Raw genomic sequence first — 18,947 nt, 5'->3', positions numbered from 1 at the left:
ATGTGAAATTAAAACCGCCAGTAGGTGGCAAGTCACTGTTAATAAGTGAGTCATTGCGACTGAACCAAATCATTTGAACGGTTGATTCATTCAAGAACGAATCACCGTCATGTTGCTCAAAGACGCAAAACAGCGCTGTGAATTATTTTTGTTGGCGAAATAGTGCAAAAACAGGCAATATGGTGTCTAAAACGTAAGTCTCTTAATAAAACATCTAGTTTATTGAACTGTTGTAAAAAAATCAATATTACATTTGTATATGGTAATTTTGGGAGAAAAAAAGGCACTCTTCTGTGTGAAATTGATTAATTATATGAAATGGTATAAATATACACATTTTCTGCCCCCATGTTTCATCATCATTCTGAATGTATTTTAATAGACTGAATCATGCAGTGAAAGAGCGCACTGTAAATGTGCATGCGCACTAGACTTCACGTAATGCGTGCACTCTGTAGGTGTTTTGAATGTTTTTTTTTTTGCGTCGTGAGAATATTAAGTAATGTGACATGTGGCCAAGTATGGTGACCCATACTCAGAATTAGTGCTCTGCATTTATCCCATCCAAAGTGCACACACACAGCAGTGAACACACACACCGTGAACACACACATACCCGGAGCAGTGGGCAGCCACTTTTTGCTGCGGCGCCCAGGGAGCAGTTGGGGGTTCGGTGCCTTGCTCAAGGGCACCTTAGTCGTGGCATTGAAGGTGGAAGAGAGCGCTGTACATTCACTCCCCCCACCTACAATCCCTGCCGGTAAGAGACTCGAACCCACAACCTTGAGTTACGAGTCCGAGTCTCTAACCATTAGGCCACGACTTCGCCGCTATTGAGCAAATAGCCTCAGTGTGTTTCTTCTGAGTTTATGTGTGCTGTTATGCTCATTTGTTATGAAGACTCTCACAAAGAGACAAACAGAGTGAGCCTCAGCGCGACCTTGTATTCTGTATTCTGCTAACTTACTGCAATTCTCTCTGATGATGCAGTAACTTACCGCGGGGAAGAAAAAATCTTCGGTCTGTCCAATGATTGTAAACAGTCATTAGGTCCGTCAGACTTAAGATATTTTAGCGGTAATGTGACCAAAAATATTTAAGACCCATTGAATCCAAATTTAAGACATTTTAAGGCCTTATATTAGGAAAACGTTAAGACTTTTTAAGGACCCGTGGACACCCTGATATTAAGCCTAAAATATTTTTTAATTTCACTATTCATGATGGTCTTTAAATGCAAGATATTTAAAGTGTACCTGAAGTATACTTGCAATAATTCCACTTTAGCACAATCAAATACACTTCACTATATTTTTATTTGGACTTCAGCACAATTAAAGTGCATTAAGCATAAAATTTAAAATTGTTCCAATTTAGCAGACTTTAAGTATACCAGATTAGTAGGCTATACTAAAAGTACCATTGCAGGGTATTTTTATTAAGTACATAAATATGTAAATGTATTTGTAGTATACTTAGCATGAAATAAATGTATTTCACACATTGCTCAAGACTTACTGATATAAAAATTATAATTAAACTTTATTTGGACTACTACTTGTGCACTATGCACATTTCTCAATATTAAGCCTAAAATGTGTTTTAATTTCACTATTTATGATGGTCTTTAAATGCAAGATATTTAAAGTGTACCTGAAGTATACTTGCAATAATTCCACTTTAGCACAATCAAATACACTTCACTATATTTTTATTTGGACTTCAGCACAATTAAAGTGCATTAAGCATAAAATTTAAAATTGTTCCAATTTAGCAGACTTTAAGTATACCAGATTAGTAGGCTATACTAAAAGTACCATTGCAGGGTATTTTTATTAAGTACATAAATATGTAAATGTATTTGTAGTATACTTAGCATGAAATAAATGTATTTCAAATACATTTGAGTATATTTATTTTTCACTAGGGGCATACCATCAGAATGTAAGTTATTGGTTACTACCCGCTAGCTAGCTACACCTCACTGACAATGAATTCTGGATATTTCATTTTCTCCCTCATCATCCAGCTCTTTGTCACAAAATAAGATTAATATTACATCTTCAGCAGTAAAAAACTGGTTTCTTCTTATGGTTGACCTACCTGACTTACATGTGGTGTCAGCCATTTTGACTCAAGTACTATCCACAGGCTTTAGCCACAGTACATTTCTCAGTGCCAAAGGGGCGTAAGTGCAGCCTTTTTGGCTCCAACTGGTTTAGTATGTTCAGGGTTAAGTCTTTTGGTTTCTAATGAATAACTCCAAAATTATTAAGAATTCACTTGTGACCTTTTGGCAGTAGAAAGAGCTCATCAAGAGCTTTCAATTTATATATCTCCATTTCGCCCAAAATGTCACTTACGCCCTTCTGGTTCTCACCCCTCGATAAATACATACATGTTTCCCAGAAGACAAAATAAGGACAATTTACCCTGCTCATCCAACTTAAAAAGTTTACATCCCCCGGCTCTTAATGCATCGTGTTTCCTTCTTGAGCATCAGTAAATGTTTTCACCTTTTGTAGATCATCCAGGAAATGACACACAGTATTAAGATTTAAGGGTATGTAAACTTTTGAATGGGGTCATTTTTATAAATAAAGTTATTTTGTCTTGTGGAGTATATATGAACATCCATTATGTGAAATAGCTTATTCAAGACAGTACTAAATAAAAAAATAACATGCAATTTTCATGATCCCTCTTATTTTGTGAAAATTATTAAAATTTTTGCATATTCCTCAAGGGGTGTGTAAACTTATGAGCACAACTGTATATATATATATATATATATATATATATATATTACACACAAACACACATTGTACAAGTGTATATATATATATATATATATATATACACACACACACACACACACACACACACACACACAGTGGTGCTTAAAAGTCTGTGAATCCTTTAGAATTTTATGTATTTCTGCATAAATATGACCCCAAAAAAGATCATCAGATCTTTATAAAAATACATACTTTTCATAAATATTTTTTTAATTTATTCTAGAAAATGATCCAGTATTACCTATCTGTGAGTGGCAAAAGTATGTGAATCTCTAGAATTAAAAATTAATTTGAAGGCAGAATTAGGCTACGTTTACACGACAACGATGTAGTCAAAAATGGAAAAGTTTTTCCCTTGCATTTTTTAAAAGTTTCACATATACATGACAACGTTTCAAAACAATTTGCGTTAACACATATCTGCGAAAACGGCCAAAAACGCTGTATTACGTATGCCACACCAGTAGTTGGCACTGTCACCTTGTTAATAAACAGTACCTGTAGGGAAGTGACGATTATATGTTGTATATGATGCGTCTCTGCTGTTGGTTGTAATATTGGTGAAGTAAATCCACACTTTGCTGAAGAAGCGTTAGCAAACTCTTGAGCAGCAACAACAGTACCATGTACTCCGCCATTGTTGTGTATCTTTGTTCGCGCTTGCCTTTAAAATCGACACGTAACATGACACACACACACACACACACACACACACACAGTGGTGCTTAAAAGTCTGTGAATCCTTTAGAATTTTATGTATTTCTGCATAAATATGACCCCAAAAAAGATCATCAGATCTTTATAAAAATACATACTTTTCATAAATATTTTTTTAATTTATTCTAGAAAATGATCCAGTATTACCTATCTGTGAGTGGCAAAAGTATGTGAATCTCTAGAATTAAAAATTGAAAACACCACTGAATTAGGCTACGTTTACACGACAACGATGTAGTCAAAAATGGAAAAGTTTTTCCCTTGCATTTTTTAAAAGTTTCACATATACATGACAACGTTTCAAAACAATTTGCGTTAACACATATCTGCGAAAACGGCCAAAAACGCTGTATTACGTATGCCACACCAGTAGTTGGCACTGTCACCTTGTTAATAAACAGTACCTGTAGGGAAGTGACGATTATATGTTGTATATGATGCGTCTCTGCTGTTGGTTGTAATATTGGTGAAGTAAATCCACACTTTGCTGAAGAAGCGTTAGCAAACTCTTGAGCAGCAACAACAGTACCATGTACTCCGCCATTGTTGTGTATCTTTGTTCGCGCTTGCCTTTAAAATCGACACGTAACATGTACTACGCACGCACATGACGTCACCGTTTTCAAAGATTCACGTTTTGGGTGTTTACACGTGAAGTAAATCCACACTTTGCTGAAGAAGCGTTAGCAAACTCTTGAGCAGCAATAACTGTACCATGTACTCTGCCATTGTTCGCGCTTGCCTTTAAAATCGACATGTACTGCGCATGTCTACATACCTAACACATACTACGCACACACATGACGTAACCGTTTTCAAAGATTCCCGTTTTGGGTGTTTACACAGAAACGATAACGGTGGCGTTTTCAAAAACTTGCACTTTGAAACCCGTTTTCAAAAATATGCGTTTTCAGTCACAAAACGCCATTGTCGTGTAAACGAACAGGCAAAACTAATAAAAAGTTTCCCCTTTTTTGGCTGAAAACGTTGTCGTGTAAACGGCCCCTGACTCCATCTGTTCAGAGGTGTTTTGAATCAATGAGATGACTATCAGGTGTCAGTACCTGCCCTGCTTTATTTAAAGGTGTCAGTGTGTGCCCTGTTTTATTTAGAGAACAGTGATCTATCAAAGTCTGATCATGTTTGTGGAAGTGAATCATGGCACAAACAAAGGAGATCTCTCTCAACAAAGAGTTGTTGTTGCTCATCAGGCTGGAAAAGGTTACAAAACCATCTCTGAGTAGACTCCACAAATCCACAGTGAGACAGATTATGTACAAATGGAGGAAATTCACGACCACTGTTACCCTCCCCATGAGTGGTCAACCAACAAAGATCACTCCAAAAGCAAGACTTGTAATAGTCTGCAAGGTTACAAAGGACCCCAGGGTAACTTCTAAGCAACTAAAGGCCTTTCTCACATTGGCTAATGTTAACGTTCATAAGTTCATCATCAGGAGAACACTTAACAGAGTTGTAAGGAGAAAGCCACTGCACTCCAAAAGAATATTGCTTACCTGTCTGAAAGTTTGCTAAAGATCATGTGAACAAGCCACAGGGCTATTGGAGAAATGTTCTGTGGAATGATGAGACCAAAATAGAACTTTTTGGTTTAAATGAGAAGCGTTATATTTGGCGAAAGGAAAACACTGCATTCCAGCATAAGCACCTTATCCCATCTGTGAAACATGGTGGTGGTAGTATCATAGTTTGGGCCTGTTTTGCTGCATCTGGTCCAGGATGGCTTGCCATTATTGATGGAACAATGAATTCTGAATTTTGCTAGCAAATTCTAAAGGAAAATGTCAGGACACCGAGAACTGAATCTCAAGAGAAAATGGGTCATGCAGCAATACAATGACCCCCAGCACACAAGTCGTTCTACCAAAGAATGGTTAAAGAAGAACAAAGTTAATGTTTTGGAATGGCCAAGTCAATGTCCGGACCTTAATCCAATTTAAATTTCGGAAGGACCTAAGCAAGCAGTTCATAGGAGAAAACCCACAAACATCACAGAGTTCAAAGTGGTTCTGTATGGAGGAATGTGCTAAAATTCCTATAAGCTGTTGTGCAGGACTGATCAGCAGTTACAAGAAATGTTTAGCTGCAGTTACTGCTGCAAAAGGGGGGTCACACCAGATACTGAAAGCAAAGATTCACATACTTTTGCCACTCACAGATAAGTAACACTGGATATTTTTCTCATTAAATAAATGACAAAGTATATATTTTTGTCTCATTTGATTGGATTCTCTTTGTCTACTTTCAGGACTTGTGTGGAAATCTGATGTAGCATTCGGACCAATCAGACACACATTTTTTCATTAGATTTAACAAACCAATTATTCATTAGATTAACAAATAATCACAGACCCTTCACCCAATAAACATACTGGGTGCCAGCATGTCTGTGAACGACCACAGGCCCCTGGTTACCATGGCAACCAGCAGTGTTGGGGAGTAACTAGTTACATGTAATGGAATTACGTAATTTAATTGTAAAATAAAAGTAATTGTAATCAGTTACAGTTACTAAGAAAAAATGTGTAATTGAATTACAGCTACTTATGAAAATGTTAAGGATTACAAAGGAGGTTACATCAGATTTTATTATAAGAATCTTGAAGATTCTTCTCTTGAACACCCAATTGAGTTTCATATGCAAAACACCATGCTAGAGACAGAGTCGTAAACTTTCCCTCCAAAAGTTCAAGACACCATTGGCTCTTTGATCCCCCAGAGGTGTGACCTCGATAGAAGATAAATGCCTCACATCAGTGACCCGCCTTCAGTCTGCGGTTCTGTTAGTTTCTCAGAAGATGAGAATGTGAGCTAGAACTCTCCTGCAACTCTTAAGTCTGCGCCAGGCTTCGGCCTTGTCTTTACATTCACCAACAATCCTTGGATCTCAGCTGACATATCTCTTAGCTCTTCATCATCTTCATCTGGGAGAAAACTCTCCCGACCACTACAGAGTCAGAATAACATCTTTTTGGAGTTCATTACTCTTCAAACCCGGAAGAAGGTGATCCTACACCACCGAACCTCCAAACCATCAAGACTTTCATCCGAGACTGCATCCGTACGCTCGTTCCAGGCCAAGGCAATGCAAGTATCATACATTTAACTAAACGAAACAGAGGTTTAGCATAAGCTGTAGACCCCGTTCTAAAACGGAGCTGATGGTTTCACTCAGGTGGTTAACTGACTCATTTTCCATAACTGCATTCTCTGGTTTCTCTAACAGTTTCAGTCTTCAACTTCCAACCTCCCCATGTATGAGTGATGTATGTTTGTTTGTGTAGATTAGTTATGTGTTAGTGTTTAGTTAATAAAACTTTAGCACATATTACATGAGTTTCTGGTTCTGTCACCGCTTGTAAAGTGTCCCTTTTACAATCCGATCTATAGCTACATGCTCTAATGCATTACTGTAAGAAAGTTATTTTCTGTGGCCACGAAAATATCCTTTCTTAGATTTTATACGAAATTATACTGAATGTTCACTGGACGAACAGATTAGTTGACTGTAATATTAATTTTGCTACAGTTACTACTGGCAGCTGAGGTAAATAATTGTAATTAATTATAATTAATTGTAATTATTTATATACATTTCCCTTTTGAGCTAATTTGCTACACTGATGATATTTTGGGTCATATTTATGAAGAAATATAGAACATTCTAAAGGGTTCACAAACTTTCAAGCACCACTGTGTGTGTACACACACATATATATATATATATATATATATATATACACACACACACACACACTATAACAGATTTTATGCATGCAGGCAAGCAAATGGACTTTACCTTGACTAAAGCTGTATATCTAGTCTCTTCAGCCATCCACCAGGGTTGAGCACGAAGCCCTGGGACATTATACAGAGATCTCTGCCATACAGAGGCAAAGTGACCTTGCCGATGCCCTGCCTCATACCAGTCATAGGCCTAAACACATGCAAAAACACCAACTTTTTTTTCTCTGTAAATTCCTGTTTTAATCATACTCTTACTTTCATCTTACACTCTTGTCTCCTGTTCTCTGTAAAGCATCCCCAAGATGAAAGTAAAACCTTCCGTCATCAGTTCCTGGCTCTCCAGACTCCAAACCTTCCTAAGCACACACAAATATGGATAAAATATTTAATTACTTGTATGTGTGTGCGATTGGAAGGTATATGCTGTGCATTTCTGTCCATAAAATTAGAATTACCCTCAGGTACGGTATGCTCTCTGCAATCTTGTTTTCGGATTTAAGTATGAACCCGTAATGCACTTTAGCAAATCCATCATGTGGGGCACGAGCTAAAACCTGAAGAGGAATTTCAAAAAGGGGAAAATTAGTAATCCACATCACATTGCTAAACATAATAACAACATAATAGCAATATCTTACCTCCTCATATATTCGTTTTGCACCCTTGTTGTCACCCAGAAGCAGATGTGCCACTCCCAAGTCATTCTTTAGGCTGATGTCTTCTGGGAAAATCTGAACTAGCTTCTCCGAAGTGGCTAAAGATCCCCGTGTACGACCTGCACAGGAAAAAGGAGCATCTTTTGGCAATGTTCTCATATTGTTATGGACAAATGGTTCTGCCTAAGTTTCTATTTTAGGGTTAAGGTTGGTCTATTGCAATAATAACCAAATGTTAACATTTACTTTAAGTGTAGTGCTGGCAAAAAAGTGACATCCTGATGATAGGCTGATGTTGGTGTTGCCAGGGCTTTTTAGGCAGGGTGTTCTGAGTGGTTGTCAGCAGCTGCTAAAAAGTTCTGACTGCGTACTGGCCAAGTAAAAAGAGCCCTTCTTCAAGTCTCTAAGATATAAGTCTAAGGGGCTCAAGGCTTGACAGTGATGTTAGATGTAAACTGTATTTAGGAGCAGGGTTGGGGAGTAAAGGAATACATGTAACGGCGTTACGTAATCAGGATACAAAAATCTAGTAACTGTAATCCGTTACAGTAATTGTATAATTTACAGTACTGTAATTTTTTTTTTTTTTAAGTATTCAGATTACAGTTACATTTTGTAAAAAGTGGGAATACTATCACGATTACATTTGTTTCATTTAAAATTAAATAAATTAGTATTTTGACATAATGCTATATATTTAGCGCTGCATAGTTCCTGGTTCTGTTGACACATGTTGACTCACGTGAGCCGCCTGGTGGTGCATGCGCAAATAACACCCATCTACAATTATTCTCCTCAAACGCGGGATGACTGAGATGCTGCTACAGTAAATTAATTACGATGCTTCCTGCTGTGAAAAATGTTTTCATGTCTGGAAATTTCACAGTTATTTTGTTTTTTAAAGAGCATAAAGAAAATAACATAGTTGTACAGCGTAAGCTATGCATGAAGATTCTTGCTTTAACAAAGGCTACTCAACCAACTTGAACATTTGCAGGTACGAGCCTGACTAGCGTGGAAATCATCATGTTAGCTAAAATTTAGTGTTTGTTAGTGATTTAAAATTCCATGATGGTGTGCATGACTGCAGTTCTAAGTTTTCAAGCGGAAAATGAGCCTGAAAATGTAGAAATTAACATGAGAGTCCCCACACCCCGGATCAGACAATGGTATAAACTATATTTATTTTTACTTGTACATGTTAAAGAAATATAATAATAATAATAATAATAATAAAACTGTAATATTAAATTGTATAGCCACTAGATGTCTGCATAGTCTTTTATATAAATATACAGCCTGTAATATCTAGATGGTGAAACAAGACACAATTTTTTATAGTTTCAAATAGTTTTTACTGTAGTTTTTATTCGTTTTAATTTGAAAGTCAATTACATATTGCTTTTTTGACTTATTTACATATGTAACTTGAAGTAATCCAAAAGTAATCAGATTACATTACTTTTATATTGTGGTACTTGGATTAAATACTTTTTAAATGAAGTCATTTGTAACTGTAACGGAATACATTTTAAAAGTAACCCTCCCAACCCTGTTTAGGAGCATATGTGTGAATAAAGTCCCATGAGTCTTTAAAAAGTCTAAGAAAATTTAATTAATAAAAAGGTCATAAAATGCACAAATAGCATAACAAATGTAATAATAATATTTTTAAGAGGTCTTCAATTTTGGGATGGAAAAACAGGAATTGCGATACAGTCTACTGTGATTAACTTTAAAAGGCTACGATTTTATGAAATAAATGCGAACACTGCACATGTAAAGTCTAAACATGGCGCTGTTGCGTGTTCTACAGGCTCACGCTCAGAGCAGTTCACAATCAATGAATATTGCACATTTATGCCACGCAATTGGTTATGATCGACTGTTGATGAATTATGACAATGGTGTTTACATTGCAATATGTTGTAGATGATTGTAAGAGTGCATATTTTATCTCCCTCATCTTTTTAAATGAGTAGCCAGCAATACAAAAAGCACATACCGGTACATTTCAAAATAATAAGAGTCCTTCGGAAAAAAGTAAGCATCAAGCCCTGATGGGGTTGAGTTTAATATTTAGTTTAAAGGTGACATCGGATGCAAAATTCACTTTTACATGGTGTTTGCATATAAATGTGTCTTAGCAGTGTGTGGACACAACCACCCTACAATGCTAAAAATCCATTTACTCCTTTTTTATCCCCAAAAAACCTAAACAGTCTCAATTATCAAGCCATTTTGACCGCCCACGACCACTGACGGACTATCCCATATTAGCATATTTCCACCCTCAGCCAGTTGTATGCTGTCCGCCATTTTCTCTGTGCTCAAGCAGCTGTAGCGGCAACAATGTCTCGTAAGCAATGCAGGTGTTTTGTAGTTGGATGTAGAAGTGAACAAAGTGTCTTCATTTTCTCCCGACATCAGAGCCACTGAGGACACGCAGTGGATTAGTTTTGTTTTTGATGGTAACGCATCACCGAATACACAAAAAAATGGAAGAGAGGGGTGGGGTGAGCAGTAGCTCATTAGCATTTAAAGAGACATGCATGTGAAGAGAGCTGTTTTTGACAAGGTAAAAAGGATGTTGTTTTACATGGTCATTGAGGAGTTTTAACCAAAGTGTGATACAGACATTTCACGAAGACTAAAGAATCATACCAACTTATGGAAAATGGGCATCCGATGTACCCTTTAATATTTAGGGTTAAGGGCTCTGAAAAATGTTCCCTTTAAGTATAAGTAGTGGTCCTTGCTAGGGCATCAATATTACTAATTTTATTATTACATTTTTATTTTTATTTTACAGCAGTCAATGAGACGTCACCATAATTCTATAGCTACATTAACTTGTATACCTAAGAACTGTTGTCTCTCTGCACGTCTCTTTAATGTGGCTTTGATGAGGTCAGGTGGTACGTCTGGGAGCTCGGCTACTTCTCTGTATGTGTTCACTGCCTTCAGGAGCATCTCATTACTGTGAATTTTCTCTGCCAAATCATCTTCTGCCTGGACACATACCACACATCTCAGAAAAAACAACAACTATTTTGTTAAGGATTTTTTACTGAAGCCAAATAATAAGAGTGACCATGATGTTAACTTTAATGATTATGTGTTACCTGGGCTTTGCCGTATCGGCATCTCGGACTTTGTGGGAATTTCTGGACAAGAGCTTCAAAAGCACGGAGAGATTCCTCAAATTTTCCCTGAAAAAAAATAATGGTTTTTTTTTATACATATAATTTAAAAAAATACTGTCTGCAAAATTTTACAAAAACATTTCATTCCTCCGGTAATATACTAAAAACATGCAAAAACAACGTATAGATTTTTACCTTATTGCGTAATTTCTCTGCAGCATTGATCTCAGATTTGATTGTTTTGTCAAATTTATTAAGAAGTTTTGGTTTCTTCTTTTTTGCTGCAAAAGAATTCACCACAGCATCAGACTTACAGTAACTTAAAGGGGTCATATGATGCGATTTCAAATTTTCCTTTCTCTTTGGAGTGTTACAAGCTGTTCGTGAATAGATAAGATCCCTAAAGTTGCGAAGACTAAAGTCTCAAACCCAAAGAGATATTCTTTATAAAAGTTAAGACTCGTCCACGCCCTCCTAAAACACCTCGTTCAAACACGCCCCCACATGTCTACGTCACAATGTGGGAAGATTTGCATAAGACCACCCAAATGTTCACGTAAAGAAAGAAGGCGTAACTTTATTGTTGCTGCCACCGCTGACGCCATGTTGTGAAGATGCTGTGTGTTTCGTTGCGAAAGCGAAAATACTTTGTTTGGCCTTCCAAAAGGGGACACGACTAGAAATCAGTGATTAAATTGTATTTACAAGACTGTTCCAGAACAGTTCAACTCAAATATTCAGATGTGTGCAGCACATTTTATGGAGGACTGTTTCCTGATCCTTGGAGAGTACACTACAATGCCGGCTGTTCTGACAAATAATGCTGACTCACTAACGCAAGTACGTTTTCATATGTAAAGAATTTGCCACTGATGATTCAAACGCGAGTTTTGAGCAGTGTAGAATAGCGCTTGTTGTTTGTAATTTCTCCGATCACAGATGCAGACATGGTTTTATGTTTACGCGGCGCGATGCAACGCAACGCATAAAAAGACAGTATAAGTCATTATAATCCGTAATTATGTCCCCACTGGATGCAACAAATGCCTCGTTTATAATGGGTTTTAATGTTTTTGTCTCGTCGCGCCGGGACATGGCATCACAGTATGGTAAGGGGCGTAACATTTCCGTCACACGCTTGAGGTCTTTGGCCAATCACAACGCACTGGATAGCTGGCCAATCAGAGCACACCTTGCTTTTCAGACCGATGAGCTTTGTAAAAATCGACGCGTTTCAGAAAGGCGGGGCATAGAGGAGAAACAATAATGTACAGTATGTGGAAAATAATGTTTTTTTACCTTAAACTGCATAAACACATTTCATTACACCAAATACACAAAATAATGTTCTTTTTAGCAACATCATATGACCCCTTTAAAAGAACTTAATAAATCAAAGACGAAGTGTGTAATATTTGTTTATTTGTATAGTGCTTTTCACAACAAGTATTTATTTCAAAGCAGACTAATTAAAAAATAAATAAATAAATAAACATAAGCAGAAACAAAAAAATAGGTTGATTTCCCCCAAAAAGTGTGCTTGCTGTGTGGTGCTATCAGAACATTGTTCTGTTTGTTTAAACAGAACAGTATTAAAAGCAAGCTCAACATACCTTCTTTTTCTTCTTTGGACTCTACTGAGGGTTCTTCTTTGAATTCTGTTGTCTCAGTAATTGATTCAGGTGTGGAGACTGATGTAGGCACAGGTTGAGTTGTGGGTGGCAACTCTGGTGAAATTTGGTTTGCAGGTCTTGATTCCTCTGTTTTGAACTCTAATGAAGGTTCAGCATCGGATGCAGACCCATGTGGAGAGTGTGATGTGGATTCTTTTCAGGACACATATAGTGTACTTTAGCTTATAAATATAATTAAAAAAGTACACATTACATAAATTATGCATAAGTATTTTAGTAAAATATTTATCTTACCTTTGTTTTCACCAGGTAGAGTTTCTGCATGCAAGTCTGAAATGCCACAAATGACAACAAAATTAAAAGAAAGAAAGAAAGAACATCATTCACACTTCTGTACATTTAAAACATACTATAGAACAACTACAGCAACTACAGAAATTAGAGATTTGAAGACTAATGCAGAATTCAAACTAGCACTGAACATAATTTCATTTAACAAAATAAAGTTAAAAGAGTTGTTACAAACTTTGCAAAATACTGCATTATATTCATGCACATTAAGATGAAATTTCTGTCTTCATTTCCAGTTTCATTTCTGCCTTTTCCATCATATTTGATTTGGTAAATATATACAGGAATTAATTAGTCTAGATGTTTTATTTTTTTCACGAACTGACCTTTATCTTCTCCTCGCAACATCCAAACTTTACAAAACTTGAAACATATAGACGCATAAAAATGACTCCTATAGGGGGTGCTACAACCGGAAGGCATTACTAAAGCATTAACCATATGATCAGTGCAGTTGAGAATTGGTATTCACCTTCTTTGTGGGACGTTGTAACATATGCTCTAATATAACTTGAACAAAGGTTGATTTGAACAAAAAGCAGTGGACTTATTAGACCTGAGATGTTTGTGCAAAATTTGAAAACAAAAATCACAAAGATTTTACAGACGTAGTTTTATATAATGCAGTTTTTCTCAGAAACACAAGTATCTGAGACTATATACATGCAACCCTGCTCTGTATCGATATGAATCTTTTAAAGCTAAAATGCAAAAAAAAAAAAAAAAAAAAAAAAAAAAAAGATAGACATTCTGAGGGCATGCACCAAGTCACATTAAACTATGCCAACAGGGGGTGCTACATCAACAATAAAAATGCTCGTAACAAACGAGCTGTATGATCATTCAAGCTGAAAATGGCTATGTGGTGTCTTTGGAGGAGATTGTAACTAAATATCACTTGCATTTAAAAAAAAAAAAAAAACACCTGTCCACCAGGAGCCAATCAAACTTCAGCAGCTTATTAAGTCATATCTGAATGGCTGACTGATATGATATTTGGTACATATGCAGAAGGATTCTAGATTAAGCGGTGTATTAAATTTGGTGCAAATCAGCCACAAGGTGTCACTGTAAATAAGAATAAGACATCCAATAACTCTGGAGCCATAAAGGTCAAATTCAGTTTCTCCTTTGAATCAGTTGATCATGCATATTCCACAAAAACAAAAAAAAAAACCTTTTCCGTCATTTCAAGTTACCTACTTTTTACATTAACCTACTTTTTCAAACTCACCCTAGGCCGTTTATTTGAGTCACACAAAATCAGGCATTTACCATATTGAGGCACTTATAAAAGTTAACAGAAGAATTATTATTTGTGAAGATATGGGCCAATATATTTTTGGATGGCACATAATGACTAATTGTCTTATATCTTGTGAATGCAATGTCCAAACTTATCTTGGAACACATGGTCAACATTGAGGAAACATTAAAAAGTGAAGTGACATGTGGCCAAGTATGGTTACCCATACTAGGAATTAGTGCTCTGTGTTTAACCCATCCAAAGTGCACACACACAGTAGTGAACACACACACACCGTGAACACACACCCGGAGCAGTGGGCAGCCATTTATGCTGCGGCGCCCGGGGAGCAGTTTGGGGTTCGGTGCCTTGCTCAAGGGCACCTCAGTCGTGGTATTGAAGGTGGAAGAGAGCACTGTACATTCACTCCCCCCACCTACAATTCCTGCCGGACCTGAGACTCGAACTCGCAACCTTTGGGTTACGAATCCGACTCTCTAACCATTAGGCCACGACTTACCCCATGCCAAAATTTAACATGCCAAAATTTAAGGAATTTCTAATGCTTCGGGGGCTAACAGCAACTTATACTGTATTTTTGTAATAAATACATAAATAAATAAATAAATTCTAGCATTTCTACCAAAGAAAACAGCAGAAATGAAGGCCATAATACTAATACTGTCAGAAAATTAGAAATCCTTTAAGGTTTCAGAGATTAAAATCTGTGCAAATGGTTCAATAGATTGACTTTAATTAACCAATACATACAAATCATTCATTAGTTTAATATTGTTTAATACAACTTATTTGCAAAAAAAAAAATAAAAAAAGATCTGTGATCTTGAAGGCTTTAGGTAATTAAATATTACTTACATTTTCTCAACTCTGGCCCTCAAGGTCCGCTTTCCTGTAGATTTTTGCTACATCATTGATCAAACCGACCTGCCTGTCACTTTCTAGTAATCCCTGAAGACCTAGCTTGTTCAGGTTTATTTGGTTAAAGTTGGAGCTAAACTCTCCAGGACCGGGGACCAGGCACGTGCACACATAGACATCAAAGGGGGCTTGAGCACCTGCCCTTTTTCTTCCTTGAGAGAAAGTGCCCTTTTTTCTGGGGAGTGTCTTTTTATTATTAATTAATAATTAATATATGTATATATGTGCGCGTGTGTGTGTGTGTTTCTGTTTGCGCACAGCTTTCCCTGTCAGACTAATAAAAAATCAAAATATCAGGTCGGGTCGGGAAATATTGAGACTCTGTCGAGTTCCGATGCCTTTCAGCAGTGTAGCACACATTGATCGGCCCATGCACATCACAGACAGGCAGAGAGCGCAGAAGTGTAGTCCTCCCTCCCTTTCCAGTTGTGTTTGTCTTGCTGTGGAGGTGATTGGTGATGAACAAAAGACTAAGCTACCTGTGCCTCGAATTTACAGCTAATTATCCAAAAGACAATTATAATTAAATTGTCTTGCTAACATCCATGACTCATGGGAGCTATCATGTAAATTAGCTAAAGTTTAGCTAAGGCAATAGGAAGTCTAGTAGTTTAGACCAGTGCGCGTTCTTTCACTGCATGATTCAGTTTATTAAAATGCATTTAGAATGATCACAAAATTCAAGATATGGGGGCAGAAATGTATATATGTATATCATTTTATATAGTTAATCAGTATCACGCGAAGACTGACGTTTTTTCCACCAACCAGAAAATATTGATATATTTTTTTGTCAATATCGCACACCCCTAATATATTTAACGTTTTGATTAGAAAAAAAAAAAAGTAAATAAATATGAGAAGTGCCCTTTTTTCCACTTGAGCCCCTGCCCCTCAAAATGTCTGTGCACGTCCCTGCTGGGGACCTTGAGAGAAAGATGTGAGAACCCGTCCTAATGACAGAAAAATGTATTTGTCTAGTTGCCAGACACAACTAAATGTATTTCTGTCTAATTAAAACAAATAGACCATGTTATCTGTTTCTTTTTACATAATACATAGAATAACACTTCATAATAATAATACTTAAAGAGATATTAAAGAATCATATTTGAAAAGAGACATGGCTATTGTGTCACCATATCCATACCGTCTACATGAGCCACTGGTGCTTGGACCTTGATATTTACTGCCTGCAGCTAGATACTTGCAGAGTCACAGCACCAACTACTGGTAAAAAGATATGAAAAATTGATATTTTTGATTGCAACTTCTGAACAGTTTTATACTTTATTTATTTATTTTTTTGATTTGGTGCAAGATAGAGTTAAACGATGTTGGTCATTTTGAGCACCAGCCATTTTTGTCACAGAGTACAACAATAACAAATATGAGAATACAACTGTTCATCACAGTACTATAGTTTGGAAAATACTGTGGCATCGCCGGCATTTTGAGGATTGGCCAGCACCGGTATACCATGGAACCCTAGTCTGTCATGGCATGAGGAAATGCTTCTACCATTTCCTTACCTCTTTCTCCTAAGGGGTTCTCGGTTGATGCCACTGTAACAGGCTTCTCAATCAGACCTGTATGAATGTTGAGTAAAATCAGACACAATCCCAGCAGGAGAAAAAAAAAAAAAACCTCACAAGGACAGTTTTTTTCTGCAATGGAATTCTACAAAAAGTACCATAGAAAATTAGAGTATTGCTATCGTGCAACATATAAATAAAATTAATATTCATCTTGGGTCAATAAGAATACAAATAAACTTATCAATGCACACACAATGTATTAACCAGACCAAGTATAATTTAAATAAGGGTGGGAGGGACTGAGGTACTTACCTAGATACTTTTTTAGAACATGCAACTACACACTTTAGTTTCAGTGAACATATTTGATAAACCATTTCAATTAATATATTAGCAAATAAAAATTACATCACTTTTAAAAAAGTACTTTGTCTTATCCTAGTCAAATATGCACAATAAGATATGGTCTTTCGCATGTTGAAAAGCATTGCTGTTTGTTGAAACAGTCAGACACGTAACACGACTAGTTTGAGTAATGGCTTTTTAATATTTTTATTTTTATTTTTATTTATTTTTCAGAAACCTATCTAGAAACATTACTTTTGTCTGTTTGGTAGCACTAGTGGTAAAGAAACACACTTCAACTTCAACACACTAACAACATTCTACTATATAATTATTGTTATATGATTAACATAATTAAACCTTAAAATGTTTCACACACAAAAAATTAAATGTTTCATACAATAATACATTGGTTATCCATCAAAGAACTGATAAGATCACTAATACTAGACAAAATGAACCCAAAATGTAAACACGTACATAAAGCAACTATCAGTTAAAATATATATTTATATAATTTTGCAGACACTGTCTGAACTGAAAATTTTGTTTCAAATAATAAAAAAAAAGTTTAAAGACAGTAGGTTAGACATACACTAGTCTAACAGCTGCTGTATAAATATAAGTAAATGTTAAAAACTTGATCCTCTTTGTAGCTGCATAGCTTCACTTCCTGAACTTGGAGAGCATATTATTTCTTCATAAGCTCTTTCACTGGCTCAGAAAAAGCAGAACTGATGCTTAATCAGCACTCATAATCTGTTATGTTTTGCACTTTTGTTCACACTGCACCCAAGTATAATTTGTTTTTCAAATATGACCTTTTTGGACAGACTGTCTGCACTCATTTTGCAAGTAATCAGATGAAATGTCAGTGTGAATAGAGTTGAAAAAACAATCTGCTCATGTTCGTTATGAAACGAAAGTGTTTTACACATTCATGTACATACAATGTTTAAAACCACTCACTCATCTGCTCATTCAAAAATCGCTACAATCAATGTCACAAATTCAGGCACATCTGTACACACTACCGTGTTGTGACATATGCCATGTTGCAAATGAAAAACAAAGACTGAAATATAATGATCTTTCAGATTGAAGTGCAATTTCAAAACTTCTAATTATTACTGCATTTCAAGTCACTAAATGGATTTGAATTAGCAGCACCATTATATAACCCCTTTTTTGTTATGTGATTTTGTGAGCAGTCATTGAGGCTCCCAAGTCAAGTTTACACCTGGCATTAACTTGTTCTGTATACACATAGTATCTGAATATTGTTTAGCTTGACTGCATTTATGCCTTCATTCCGGTTTCCAGTGTGATCAGAAAAAAATAACAAGAAATTGTAGTGTTCGATTATCTCCAAAACAGATGAACGTGGCAACATTTTATTACCTTGGCTGTTGTACATATCGAGACAGTTCAGAAAGCTTAATGATGTGCTACATATAATAAAATAAAGTACCACTACACTACAAGTCTTTGAGCTCTTCAATCGAATGTCTTGATGTGTTTCATGGGACTCGTACCAGAGCACTCCACAATGCAAGAGCAATGGTGAGCTACTAAGCAAGTTTACTACATCAGGAAAACAATACATATTCAGCTGGTCATGTGATGCAAACATGAAAATTTATTTGTTCGGCCGATATTATAGCCAATATATAACTCTATTTAAAGGGTTAGTTCACCCAAAAATTAAAATGCTGTCATTAATTACTCACCCTCGTGTTGTTCCAAACCTGTAAGACCTTCGTTCATCTACCATGACGCGAGTGTGTGGCGTGATGACGTCATTACGCC

The 18,947-nt window shown here is 36.3% G+C and overlaps 1 protein-coding gene across 1 annotated transcript in view; it reads right to left on the bottom strand.

The window, feature by feature from the left end:
- The window catches only part of LOC107664966 (aspartyl/asparaginyl beta-hydroxylase-like), a 62,032-nt gene that overhangs the window by 8,321 nt on the left and 34,764 nt on the right, over positions 1 to 18,947 (bottom strand). The window contains exons 4-12 of the mRNA XM_016455673.1: positions 13,014 to 13,049; positions 12,699 to 12,911; positions 11,281 to 11,366; positions 11,065 to 11,151; positions 10,801 to 10,951; positions 7,922 to 8,058; positions 7,739 to 7,837; positions 7,550 to 7,639; positions 7,336 to 7,473 (exon numbers count right to left, since the gene is read on the bottom strand). Coding sequence (XP_016311159.1) covers positions 7,336 to 7,473; positions 7,550 to 7,639; positions 7,739 to 7,837; positions 7,922 to 8,058; positions 10,801 to 10,951; positions 11,065 to 11,151; positions 11,281 to 11,366; positions 12,699 to 12,911; positions 13,014 to 13,049 — 1,037 coding nt within the window. The remainder of the gene's footprint in view (positions 1 to 7,335; positions 7,474 to 7,549; positions 7,640 to 7,738; positions 7,838 to 7,921; positions 8,059 to 10,800; positions 10,952 to 11,064; positions 11,152 to 11,280; positions 11,367 to 12,698; positions 12,912 to 13,013; positions 13,050 to 18,947) is intronic.

Source organism: Sinocyclocheilus anshuiensis, unplaced genomic scaffold (genome assembly GCF_001515605.1).
Source record: "Sinocyclocheilus anshuiensis isolate Anshui unplaced genomic scaffold, SAMN03320099.WGS_v1.1 scaffold599, whole genome shotgun sequence".
Taxonomy (NCBI): domain Eukaryota; kingdom Metazoa; phylum Chordata; class Actinopteri; order Cypriniformes; family Cyprinidae; genus Sinocyclocheilus; species Sinocyclocheilus anshuiensis.
This window is presented reverse-complemented; position numbering and strand designations above follow the sequence as displayed.